General features: G+C 36.0%; 1 protein-coding gene across 1 annotated transcript in view; it reads left to right on the top strand.

The window, feature by feature from the left end:
• The window catches only part of DTWD2 (DTW domain containing 2), a 93,042-nt gene that overhangs the window by 49,222 nt on the left and 31,530 nt on the right, over positions 1-12,290 (top strand). Inside the window, exon 4 of the mRNA XM_049794811.1 lies at positions 7,218-7,407. Within this exon, the coding sequence (XP_049650768.1) occupies positions 7,218-7,407 (190 nt within the window). The remainder of the gene's footprint in view (positions 1-7,217; positions 7,408-12,290) is intronic.

Genomic DNA, 12,290 nt, shown 5'->3' with positions numbered 1-12,290 from the left:
TGAGAACACTGGAAACATCGTCATGTCCATATAGAGGATATTCCTTCAGCATAGTTCCATTACTTGAAATCAATACGTTTAAGAATAAGGTCAGCTGAAGACCAGCATTGGCATTTGATGTTCATTACATGTATATAGAAGCATAGTTGGAGAAGTAGAGATAGAATGATCATCAAGATGCCACTGTTACTCCCCTACAAAAGTGAGACCAGCTGCATGTAGGCATGGTATTAATAGCAGGTACAGGAGAGTCTGCAGAATTCTCAGTGGGTCTGTTTTAACATGTGAACTTAACTTATTACTGTTGGAGAGCTTGTGAGGTTTTGTCTCTATATGCTTTGAATCTGTATTGCTGCAGTTATACTTACTATTTCTTTTCTTGCCCTCTGTGGACATGGAGCATAAGTTATTTCCTTCCTCTTGTGAATTTTGGAGACTGTTAACTAGGTTTCCCTTTGGCCTTCTTTTCTCTAAAACTTACAACCTCAGTTTATTCAGTTTCTCTTATGAAGACTTTTTTCCCTCTTGCTGTTCCTATCAGTAGACCTTCTCCAGCTATTCACACCTATACGTTCGGGGGTTTGCATTTTTTTAATTTTTTTTTTTTTTTTTTTTTTTTTTTCATAAGAAAGGACACTGCATTTTAACTGCAGTAGAGTACTTTTTGAGGTGGCCTGTAATCTAATGTAAGTGCTGACTTGTTTGTTGATGCTGGTTGTGTTGCCCACATTATTCCACTGAAAAGGTCAACTATGAAATTAAATTTTTGAGGTTTTACTTATTCCTAATTTTATTTATTACTAATTTTCCTCTGGATAGCAAACCAGTGTCATGGTTCATGTGTCCGTCCCGTCCCCCCGTCGTCCGTCCCCCCCCCCTCTGCCCCCCCTTTTTTTTTTTTAATTAATGTGCCTCTTTTTTACCTAGTTTTCATGGTACTCGCTTAGACTTGTGCTATACTTTTATAACCATCCTTAGTATCTTAGCAAGTCTCTGTTGTATCCATAGTCAGGTTTGCTTATAGTTCTTATCTTTCATATGGTTTATGACATCAGTGAAGTGTTCAGGATTTGGCAAAAGTTCTCATTGTGTTTCTTTTTCATCCTTTGCATTTTGTGCCTTTAATTTATACTTCTTTCTGCTGTGAAATAGTAATTTTATTTGTTTTGGTCCTTTCATGCTTATTCTTACTATTGCCCATCAATTCTGTGAGCAACTTTTGTTTTTTAAAATTCTGTTGGCTTTGTTTGGCAAGCTTGTTGGAGAGTCTCTGCTAGTTTTTAGTAATGTAGAAATGGTTAGAAAAGAAAATTCCAAGCCATTTGATCCTATATATGCCTCCATTTTATTCTTTTCCTCCTTAGTTATTACTTAGAGACCCACAGAGAAAAGAATAGATCTTGTTCTGCCTTGCAGGCTTCAGAGAAAGTAACTACTCTTTTTACCTGAGTGTATTTTTCAAGCAAGCACTTTTTCTGTTAACGTCCAATACATATGAATTTAAAGTCCCTTTAGTTCCCACCAAATCTCACTTCTACCACTTAATTCATATTGTTATAATTATATTGCTTAATACTCACTTTACAGTACTTCACAAACCTAAATTGTGCCTTACAGGCAACCAAGCCATGTTCATTTTCAGGCCCTATCAGGTAACATCACCTAAAAACTGTTATAAACTGTTGTAATATTTCCAAAAGGAAAAATTAAGCTGTATTCTTCCTCCCCCACCCCAGTGACAGTTAAGAAGTCAGTGAAATGATTGCCTTGGCTAGGGTAGAATGTTACAGAGCTGCACATCCTTTTTCCTTGTTACATACGTATGAGTGAATTGCGTATACTCGTAACTTCATCAGAGGTTCACTATAATATACTCTTTTGAGATTTTTACTTAAGGATTGAGATTCATGGCTTCGAAGTCCTAATCATAACAAATCTAAAGGAAGCTTTTGATAACTGGTGTTCATAGTGCATGAATATGTGTGATGTAAAATAAATCAAGGATTTGCTTAGTTGATTGTCTTCATGGCTATTAAGTTAACATAAAGCAATTTTGTATTTGAAATTCTTTACCCGGTCCACTTCTTTAATGAGAAAGTTGTTTGTGAAGTAGCATGCAAAACAAAGTAATATTAAAGCCTGCCAAGTCTGGTAGTATACTAAAGTACAGTACCTAAATTAACAAGTTCTCATTGTCACTCAGTTAGGAGTTTATACCATTCTTTTGCAGTGTCTTTGAGAAAGGCCAAGGAGGAACAGACCGTTTAAGAGATTTTTTTCATGTGTAGCAACATAAAGTTTCTTTTTTGTCCAGACTGACACAGACTTGTGAATTCCTTAAAAGTCAATCTCTGATCTGTAGGAAGAAAAGTACTTGTTTAGAAATTGAGCTTCTCAGTCTCCTCTTGAAATTTGGTGGCTTCAAAGAGTCTGCCATCAGCATGTCTGTTCTGACTGAAATGGAAAGTAAAATTAAAGTCCCCTTTAATTCTCTGAAGTTAGTTATGCTTCACATTAAGAAAAGTTTCTACAAATGCATGATCTAAAGACCTAGGACTATGATGTGGAATAAGATGTAACTCAACATAGTCTCCAACACTGACCAGCAACCATACTGCTCTTCACTCTCTTCTTTCCCTCACGGTTTAGCCTCTTGGGCTTACTGCTGTGGTCCTTTACCATGCCCAGCCTCGACATTTTCTTTGACATGTCTGCTGGTATCAGGCCACAGTCATGTTCAAGCATTTGTAGGCAAGGTTGAAGTTTCAAAGATGGCAGGAAATGTTGATGTTCTGAACACTGGTGAGAAGAGATACAATTAAAGGAGGAACAACTTTCACCAAACTGATCCTGATTCCAGGTCGTCATAAACTAGTGGGCAAACTCATTTCTGGAGACATTTCGTAAACAAAGCTTTGTTGTGAGGCATGCAGTCTAGTTGTCTTGTCTACAGCAACTGCTGCCTCCAGCACAAACAACCCCCCTCATTTTGCATCTGCACTACCAAAGTTACGTGTCTTGATGACAGGCATGTTATATTTTGCCATGTTTGAAGTCACAAATGCTGTTAAACTGTGTACTACTGTACGTCACAAGATAGCAAGAAAAACAAGATGACCATGTTTCTGACTGTGGGCAGCTGCTGTCTGAAATTCTTCCATCATCATAATCAACTGTTTCTTCAGTAACTTGGAGTAGCTTATTCTGGTGTGGCTGCTCATGCTTGTGCTCCTAGCTTGTGCTTGTCCTTGTGCTTATCCTACCTTGGGCTTCTGCTCCTGACTTACCTTTGTGTTTCTGTTGGGTTTAATTTACCCACAGATACAAGTCTAGCTCGGCTACAGAGTTGTGTTCCTGAATTTAAATAAAAGCAGCTTGAATTTAAAAGAAACAAACAAAACACACTCCAAAAGATAAAGACCTCACAGAAGAGTGTCTACAAGCATGGTGAGACTTACCCAATTTCTCTCTCAGCTTTTAGCAATTTGAAGAACTTGGGATCAGAGATGTGTCTTGCTAAGAAGTTGCTTATCTACCTCCCAGTGCAGTGATCTAGTGTATGGCCTGAAATTTCTGTCTAGTCATTCTAAACAAGGCAGTCTGGACCGCCAGCTGACCTGGTACTGAGTTTTTGACTCCACCCTTGTTTTGCAGGGGAAATTTAGGCAGGGATAAAAAGCAAAAATACATTTTACTGGGTAGCATAGGACTGAGCAAGGAGCTTCTGCTATGGCTCTGAGAAGAGTTTCAAAACTGGTGTATATCCTTTAATATTTCATGAGTTGTCATGAATACAAATATCAGTCAATGAAATTGTCTCCTGTGTTTTTAATAAGCCATACTATTTGTCTCAAATCACTCTTGTACTTAGCAATGGAATGGTATTTAAAAAAAATTAACATTGTTTGAATGTGGTTTTATAGTAGGATTATATGCATTTACTCTTAGAAGTAAAGCTTTGTGAAGATGAAATCTAATTCCTACTCCTTTTACTTACATCCTGTAGTAAGCTTAAGCATAAAAGTGAAAGCTTATACAGAAAAAAAAGGTTGTACCATAGGATGTGGATCAGGTTTTCAAAAGAGCTCAGCAGGCAACAGCTCTATTTCAGCATTATGGTGAAATGGCTAATTTTTTGCAATTGTTTCTTGTTAAGTTTCCTTCAAAAACATTTGACTCTTATAGTGGAAATCCTGACCTATAGCATTATTTCAGAAGTAGTGTGTGATTAAATACACTGTATTACAGTGTTTACCCAAAGCAAGCTCATCAGAAGCATATTCTTGTTAAGTAGCTGTGAAAAGTGATAATGTTGATATATACTTGCTTTTTGAATGCCATATCAATTTGCTAAGTTAACAGATTCATTTTTATTTACCAGATGCAAATTCAGTCTTTTAGTGAACTTTGAATTTCTTTCACAGATCTAATTAAATACAGCTGAAGGATGTACATAAAAACTGTTTTGGGGGACAAATTCTTAATGGTCATAGTATGTGAATAGAAAAAGTCTAACCACTACGTGTCAGCAGCAAACTAACAGGAAACAAAGCCTTAAACCCCAGCAAATACAAAACCTGCAGTGGAATTAACAGGAGGGACCTATATAGAAATACATACAAAATTTTTTTCTAATTTGTTTTATACAAACTATATCCCTTTCTAAGCAAATCATTAGGTGTTTGTGTTTAGCTCGTTCTACCTGTGCTGTTCTAAGGAAGGGAGAACAAGCACATTTTATTGAATGGAAGACACATGTTTTAATAAAGCTACTAATGTGTCCTGTGACTGTCAGTGTGAACCATAACCTAGAAAGTGTTGCACAGCATATATTTTGGAGAACCTGTTCCTATGAAAGAGTACTAAATAGCTCTCTGCATGTTCTCAGTGTCACTCCAGGATTAAGTCTGTGGATAGTAAATTCTTTGAAGATAACAGCAACTTCTACCAGTTTGTAAAATGTTATGAGTTCTTACGGCAGTGTATGCATAATCAGCCCTCAAATCCTAGGTTAATTTGTGGGACAAATATACAAAATTTGTTTGAAACACCCCCTGCCTTTGCTTTTGCATATAAACTCTTGTAAACTAAAATGACTGGAATTCTTGGATAAATATGCATTGACAACCATTTTTTTCAACTGAATCGTATTTCAAAGACTAATACGTCAGTTGTAAAGTTCATAATATGAACTTGTTGTTCTTCATAATCATTATGATTTTGGATTAGTTTTAAGAATTCATTATTTTATTAATTTTTTTAATCATCTAAGAGATGCCAATGATTTGAAAGCTCTGCTATCCCAGAATTAGGATACTTTGCTTTTGATTTTATGTAGCATGATTCTTGGTTAAACTGAAGGGATACCAAATTACTGTAATGTAAGTAAGGTTTATAAAGATAGTGGACAGAGAAATTTCCATGCACTTCTATTTGGCACAGACTTAGTGGACAGAGAAATTTCCATGCACTTCTATTTGCCACAGACTTACCTTACAGATTTCCTGTCTCTATTTACACTTCTTTTACTGTTCATTTTGGAAGGAAAGATCATTACTCTTCTTCTAGTAAATAATGTTGACAGTAATGAACCACGTAGTGTTGCATCAGTCTGGACTGTTCGCTTGGGGGGCTGAGGATGGTCAAATACTGGAATACTAGCTCTGGGCTTACTGCTACACTGAATTCAGTTCCTCTTTCATTTTAGATATTTCCCATATGGTCCTATACGAGTCTTAAGCACAGGGTTTCAATGTCTTAGGCACTGCAATTCTGCCTGAATCTGACACTGATAAAATTGTGTTTTCACATATATCCCCACAGAGTGATAATGGAGTGCATGGAGTGCACAGATTTGAAGTACACCTAGTATATATCAACTCAAACCCCATTGTTAACCATTTCTTTCTTTCCTAACCTTTTTTTTTTTTTCCCTTTCTTTCTTTCTTTTTTTTTTTTTTTCCTTTTAAGGAAGATTGTTGCTTGATTTTTGGAGGAGTGGTACAGTTGCCCAGCCCAAAAACCTGTGTGGTCACAGTGGCATTAGGAATTTCTCTGTGTGAAGTTACATACCTACATCCTGCCTGTGTCTGTGTTGATGGTTTTGCACCTAGCAGGTTTTGATAGGTAACATGGAGAGTCCACTTTGTGTGCTGGCTATTGTTAACCTTATTTTCTCTGATAAGCTGTACTGGCTTCCCTTTCCACTTCAGAGCACAAATAGTCACACACTATTTCAACTACATACTGCTCTTCTCCTACCACATCAGTTACTCTTTATAACCTCTGAGGTACTATGCAGAATTAATTTCTTATTTTTTGTCACATGCTTCAGACGGTCAGCCCTTGCTTTGTATTTCTTCCTGCTTTCTGTTTGAGGTGATTCTGAAAACTACATGATAATACTGCTGGAATTGATTCAAGACAAGAAATGCAGTCTTTGTTACAAGGCTAGCTTTTTCTCAAAATCTCTCTTACCAGCCTACTTGACTAGGTGGGTTTTGAGGCTTCCAATACTACTTAAATGACAATGCCTTTCATAAATTTTTATAAACTAGTTTACAGTGGTGTCCTGCAAAAAGTTCAGGAATTTCCGTGTATGTTAAGTGAACACTTAATAGTTATTCATCTAGTGCCATTGCCAAATGTAGAAGCCAACAGGAAGGTAGAAGAGAATGTACAAGTTTGGGGACTGTAACTGTAGAAGTAGTAATTAAAAAAAAAAAAAAAAAAAGATAAATTGAGATGGTAACATTTTAAAAAATGTCCTGTAGATGTGGACCATGAATTGCTGATGTTTTTCATATATACAAGATTCAAAATGGGATGATTGTAGTATTTCTGTGCCAAGTGCTTGAATGAATTTTGCTAGAATACCTATGTTGAGCTTTGGTAAACAATTCAAAACATCTTTGGTTCAAATAGATGTTACAGACTTAATGGTTAAATCATCAGAAAATATTCCTGATCTATTGCTTTATCCAGCTTTCTTTGATTACTTTTGTGTGTGTTTTTTTTCTCCCCCCCTTAGTACCTGAGGCAGAATCAACAACTTATGGGCTGTTGGAAAGAGAAAGTAGTAGCTAAGTGATGGACTATTTTTGAAACTTAAGTAAAATTTGGAGAAGAAGAGTAGGAGTTAGTAACTTGGAACATCTGGAAGAATGTAATGAAAACTTGTAACAATTATTGTCATTTTGTGTGTCTGTGCATTGAAGGTATCCTGAATTAGCAACTGTGTGCAGAAATCCCAATACTCTTATTTTGTATCCTGGAGCTGAAGCAACCAATTTGGAAGAAGTTGCTGTGATGTATTCTAGTCCATCTGTTATGATCATCATCGATGGAACATGGAGTCAGGCTAAAGATATATTTTACAAAAATTCTCTCTTCCGGCTTCCCAAGCAGGTGAGTTATAATATGTAGAATAAAAATTTTTAAGTGTTTCTAATAGATGCTTGCCTTCTGACCAGTCAGAACGGAGTATTTTTGTGAGGGTGAAAATCATGGAAATCTTTTTTCCTTCTCAACTGTAAACAGCTGACAAGATAAGGAAAACTTGAACAATTAAATAAAACAACCTATAAGATTGTGAAAAAGATGGCTGTAAATACTGGGGGGATTTCTGCTTGGTCACTTGAAATTTGTCTTTTTTTTTTTTTTTGAGTTAATGTATCTAACTTAATAGTGGATCATTGTTTTGCAAAATTGAAAACTGCTTTGTGTAAAAAATTTTTACCTGTTGCCTAAGATGTTATAACATATCCAAAGAAATAAACATACCCCCCCCGCCCCGCCCCGCATAAGTATGTTGCATTACAGTAATAGGAAAGCTGAAAGTAGAATTTTGTAGCCTCTTACAAAAGTGTCACACTCTTTCCTGCATATTTGGTCTTCATCATATTAGAAACTTTCTGACTTTTGGCAAATGTTTCTTAGAATTTAAGCAGAACAAATACTGGCCTCCTGTGGTTTGGTGATTTTGTTGGGGTTTTTGGTTGGTTTTTTTCTTCTTTTTTTTTTCCTTGGGAATATCAACATCCACCCACCTGAACTGCCAATAAGACTTAAGCTGTGGTTATACAATTATTACAGCTGTTCCTACCCTAATGAAAATACCCTAGATTGTAATAGAATGTGAATAACATTAATGGACATAGGTTCCTGTTGCTGCATTGTGAATGGTCTGACACCACTTTTCAAGGAATTTTTTAGTGGATAATTGAGTGTGGCTTTGGCACAGGAGTCCTCAGTATAAGTTTTGAAGGTAAAACTTAATCTAATGTGACTCAGTTCCTGTTATTGAGAAAGTTTTTTCTCCTCTTGTTAGATTGAACTTATTTATATTTATGTCATGTAAACACACCACGAGGTGTTTCTTTATGTACCACAATTGTGTGTCTGAGGTAAATGCTTAAATTACTGATTTTCTAGGAAAGGCTTTAATTTGGCACACTGCAGTTTTGTACCTGCATTATGCATCATTCATAACCAACTTCTTCTAAATCCAGAAGCTGGAAAAGGTTACTGGTTGGATTTTTTATAAGTCTTTGAAAGGAAGTGTAACTTTTTGGTTTTGTAGTTTTGTCATATGCTTGTCAATGGAGCATGGAAAAACTGGTCAAACCATTACATTTCTTCTGTGGCTGGAACTTGTGTGCAATACTGTAAGTTTGAATTTGTTTGGAAGTCAAATTGCTGGCTAAAGTTTAGTGCTGCCATTGCTTTAGGTTTTATCTTGTGTTGGTTCTTACAGCGAGATCTTGATTTTGCTCCTGACTAGTTCCCCCAGGGTCATACTGGTAGGGAGTTAGGGTGTGGCAAAGCACACAGCTTCTGGAGGGGTTGAAGGGCCTCTGGCCCTTTTGAAAGCAAAGATGTGCACCTCTTCGAACTGTCAAATGCAATGAACATAGCTCTTCTGTAAGTAGCTGTCTTAACTACAATCTTCATTCCAGTTTGCAGTTCCTCATTTATTGTGGTTTTTTGAAACTTCTGGGGACTGCAGACTTCTGGTGTGAATTCACAAATATGTAAGTGTTTGGAAAGATTTGTTTCCATCAGCTAGGTTGATGTGGCTGTCCAAAATCACATATAGGAGCAGTTTTGCTACAGATCAAAATGGGGCAGAATTTTGTCCTGATCACTCAGGTTCTTGTAGATGGCATGATGCCTGTAAGATATTTCTACCCATATATTGTTATAATAGTCTGTCTTAGAGGGAAGTTTTTCAACATTTATAAAAAATAGTGCGCACTGGGTGGTTTAAACAAGGATTTTGTTTCTTTTTCTAAAGTATTTCCATAAGACTAGTATTATTTGTCCAGGTGTAATTTGTTGACAAAGCTGCCATTTTCATTCAGGGACATTACTGAAAGTATATTGTAGAAAAAGTATTAATGCCAACAGTTTTACTAATGGAAAAAATTCTCTTCATCCTTCGATTAACTTCTGATCAGTGAGAAGATGACTACCTCTTCAGGAGGGGAGAGGAGGTGGCAATTTGCAAACTTAAAAACCAAAGCCTTATGACTATGATGTTAGAACAGTTTAAATGGAATGCTGTTAGTCAACATGCTGCTAACTCAAGAAAAGAGCTACTGTAGGTCTTGCAAGTAATTTGCTTTAAGGGATGAAATCTATTTTATATCAAATCTGGGAGTTGCTTTTAGGCTCTTACTATAGTGTAGCAATTAGGTTATATTGGTGTAAGTGAAATAGAAGAGTAGATTCTAGGTTTTAGTCAAATTATTTTGGCCTTCAGAGGAAGATGGTAAAACAGATGGAATTTACATCTAGGAACTTACGGGATTCATTTCAATGTGTTTCAATTTAACTGCAACTTTATGAACAGATTTTATGGAATTTATTTCACTGCAATCCATTTCAAATTCTGCAGTACATTTGTCATATGCTGAGGCACCTGACCATGGATACATGACTTGCCTTTAAGTGAGAAAGTGTTTCCATTCATAATCTCTTTAGTTGGGCCCTACCAAATTTGCCAGCAAAAGTAAAAAATCACAAATTCTGTAAACTGGCTATTCTCAATTGCAGAGTGTATTCCCCAGTTAGAAAAAGCAGAAGAAAATACTTTTTCCTAATCTATTCACTTGTGGGAAGGGCTAGAGAGAGAAAAAAAATTGGTTGTCATTCTTCTCTGTTCCTTTTAAAACTTGCAAAGATAGTTTTAGCTTTGTTAGCCAAAGCCACTAATTATTTAATTATTGCTGTTCTTTTGCAGCTTTTTTTTTTTTTTTTCCTTTGGTGGGGGGGGTTGGGTTTTTTTTTGACCTGAGAGAAACAGATTAATATCTTCAAAGATAAGAGCCAATGGTTGCAGATAAACTCTTGCCCACCATTCTTCAACAGCCCTTTTCTATTAATTTGTACTGTGATTAGTGTCCGTTTCTTGAAAATTAACTTGGGGATTAGTAGCTTTGGTGTTCTAGATGGCCTTCCTTTTCACTTTCCTTTTCTTATGTACTTGCTGCTGACAGAATTTCCTCTCAATGGGTACATGTAAGACAGGTTATCTCTGCAAAACCTGGAAGAAACAGAAATGTATTGCATGTTTTTGAAAGGTGGGTTTTTTTGTCCAGTCATTTAAAAATTGACTTAAGTCATTTACTTCTGGTGTGCCTAATTCAACTTTGTTCATGCCACCTTCCTCTATAAAGCTGAAACCTGATCATTGTTTCAGGGTTTTTTTATTGCTGACACTTACACTGTCTTGGACTGTGGATTTTGATTTTTGGAAGGTCAGTTATTTGAGCATATTCCAGGTGATTGCTGCTTTATGGCACTTAACTACTACCTCTGTCTGCCCATAGTCAGTGTTTTTGGCAGATCAGATCAGTAGGAGCATTATGATATGAAACAGTACTATGTCTAGATAATCCATTTTGTTATCTGTCTCTTCTTCTAGATAGCGTCATCTTTGATTTCTCTTTCATTACGGTGTTGAGAGTAGCTTCTGGGCTGTTACTTACCCATCTTATATTACTGCTATTTCATAATAATAATTGCTGTGTTAGAACCTATTTCTCATCCTATATTGTAAACTATAAAATTTGATTTTTCTCTGTTCAGTTGTTAACATGTAAGCTAAATTTAGATTCTAATGACCTGTTGAAATAAAAACAGCTGAACCAGAAAGAAATTGACAGTATTTCTTTGTTTAGAAAAAAGCTAATATTTTGCTTATAGTTTTACTATGGTACCTGGATTTTTTTGGTAATGATGTTTGTCTTGCTTCACTTTATTCCATATTAACACTTATTTTCCTCTGCTTCACTCTTGCACATTATTGCTGAGAAAAATACATCAGGAGCTAACCAGCTAGAGAAACAATGGTTGATTACAACAGATAACTCTTGAGAATAATCAATGGAATTAAGTAACATGAGTTGAAATCCTACTTCCATATGGGAAAGATGTTGGAAATAAAGTATTTTCCAGATACCTTCTTTAAACAACCTCATGTTGGAATTTTGTTCCCCGTGTTACAGTTCCATTTTGCCTGTGAACCATACTTTTATTTAAACAAGTATAAAGAAAATGGTCAGTCATGCATAAACCAGAAGAGATAGTTGATCCAGTTTTGTCCAATAGTTGAGAAGGTCTTTAAGCTCAAAACTGCACTGTTCCAAAGAGCAAAATTTTATATATTCATAATGTAAATGCAGGGGCATAAAAAGAATCTGTATTACGTGTAGAACTAAAATACTTGTTTTAACCTGCCAAGCATAGCACTGAGTAAATAAGATGCAGAAAATGAATAATACTTCAGGATAAGTTCATCTCTTACTTAACCTTCTGTATTACAAACACATTAATTTGGTCACACTGATGTAACTAGGACATCACCTGAGGTGCCTGTCAGAAACACCTGACAGGAAGCACATCCATGAAAAAATACACCCTGCTGACTTACTAGTCATCCAAATTCTGCCTCACCTGTTTCTGGTTCCAGCAAGTGTCTGAGAGGACAGAAGTGAAGTTACTAATCTGGTTTGTACATTATCATTATGGACGAACTCAATGTTAAAAACAAATTCCTTAAAATTCTTTTATTTTCAAAATGCAAATGGTTTCAACATTTTGGGTTTTGTTAGAAGTACATAATGTTCTATTAGGCCTTTTGGGTTGAGTGATTTGATCTTACGGCAAGAATGAAAGAATCCATGGGTGAAATTCTAGGGGTCATAAAAGATAATTATTCAGAGTGGAGGTCCACAGAGACTCTGAAAATTACCAAGTCTCTAATACTCAGGCCTTGCCATATATTT

Source organism: Accipiter gentilis, chromosome Z (genome assembly GCF_929443795.1).
Source record: "Accipiter gentilis chromosome Z, bAccGen1.1, whole genome shotgun sequence".
NCBI classification, from domain to species: domain Eukaryota; kingdom Metazoa; phylum Chordata; class Aves; order Accipitriformes; family Accipitridae; genus Astur; species Astur gentilis.
This window is presented reverse-complemented; position numbering and strand designations above follow the sequence as displayed.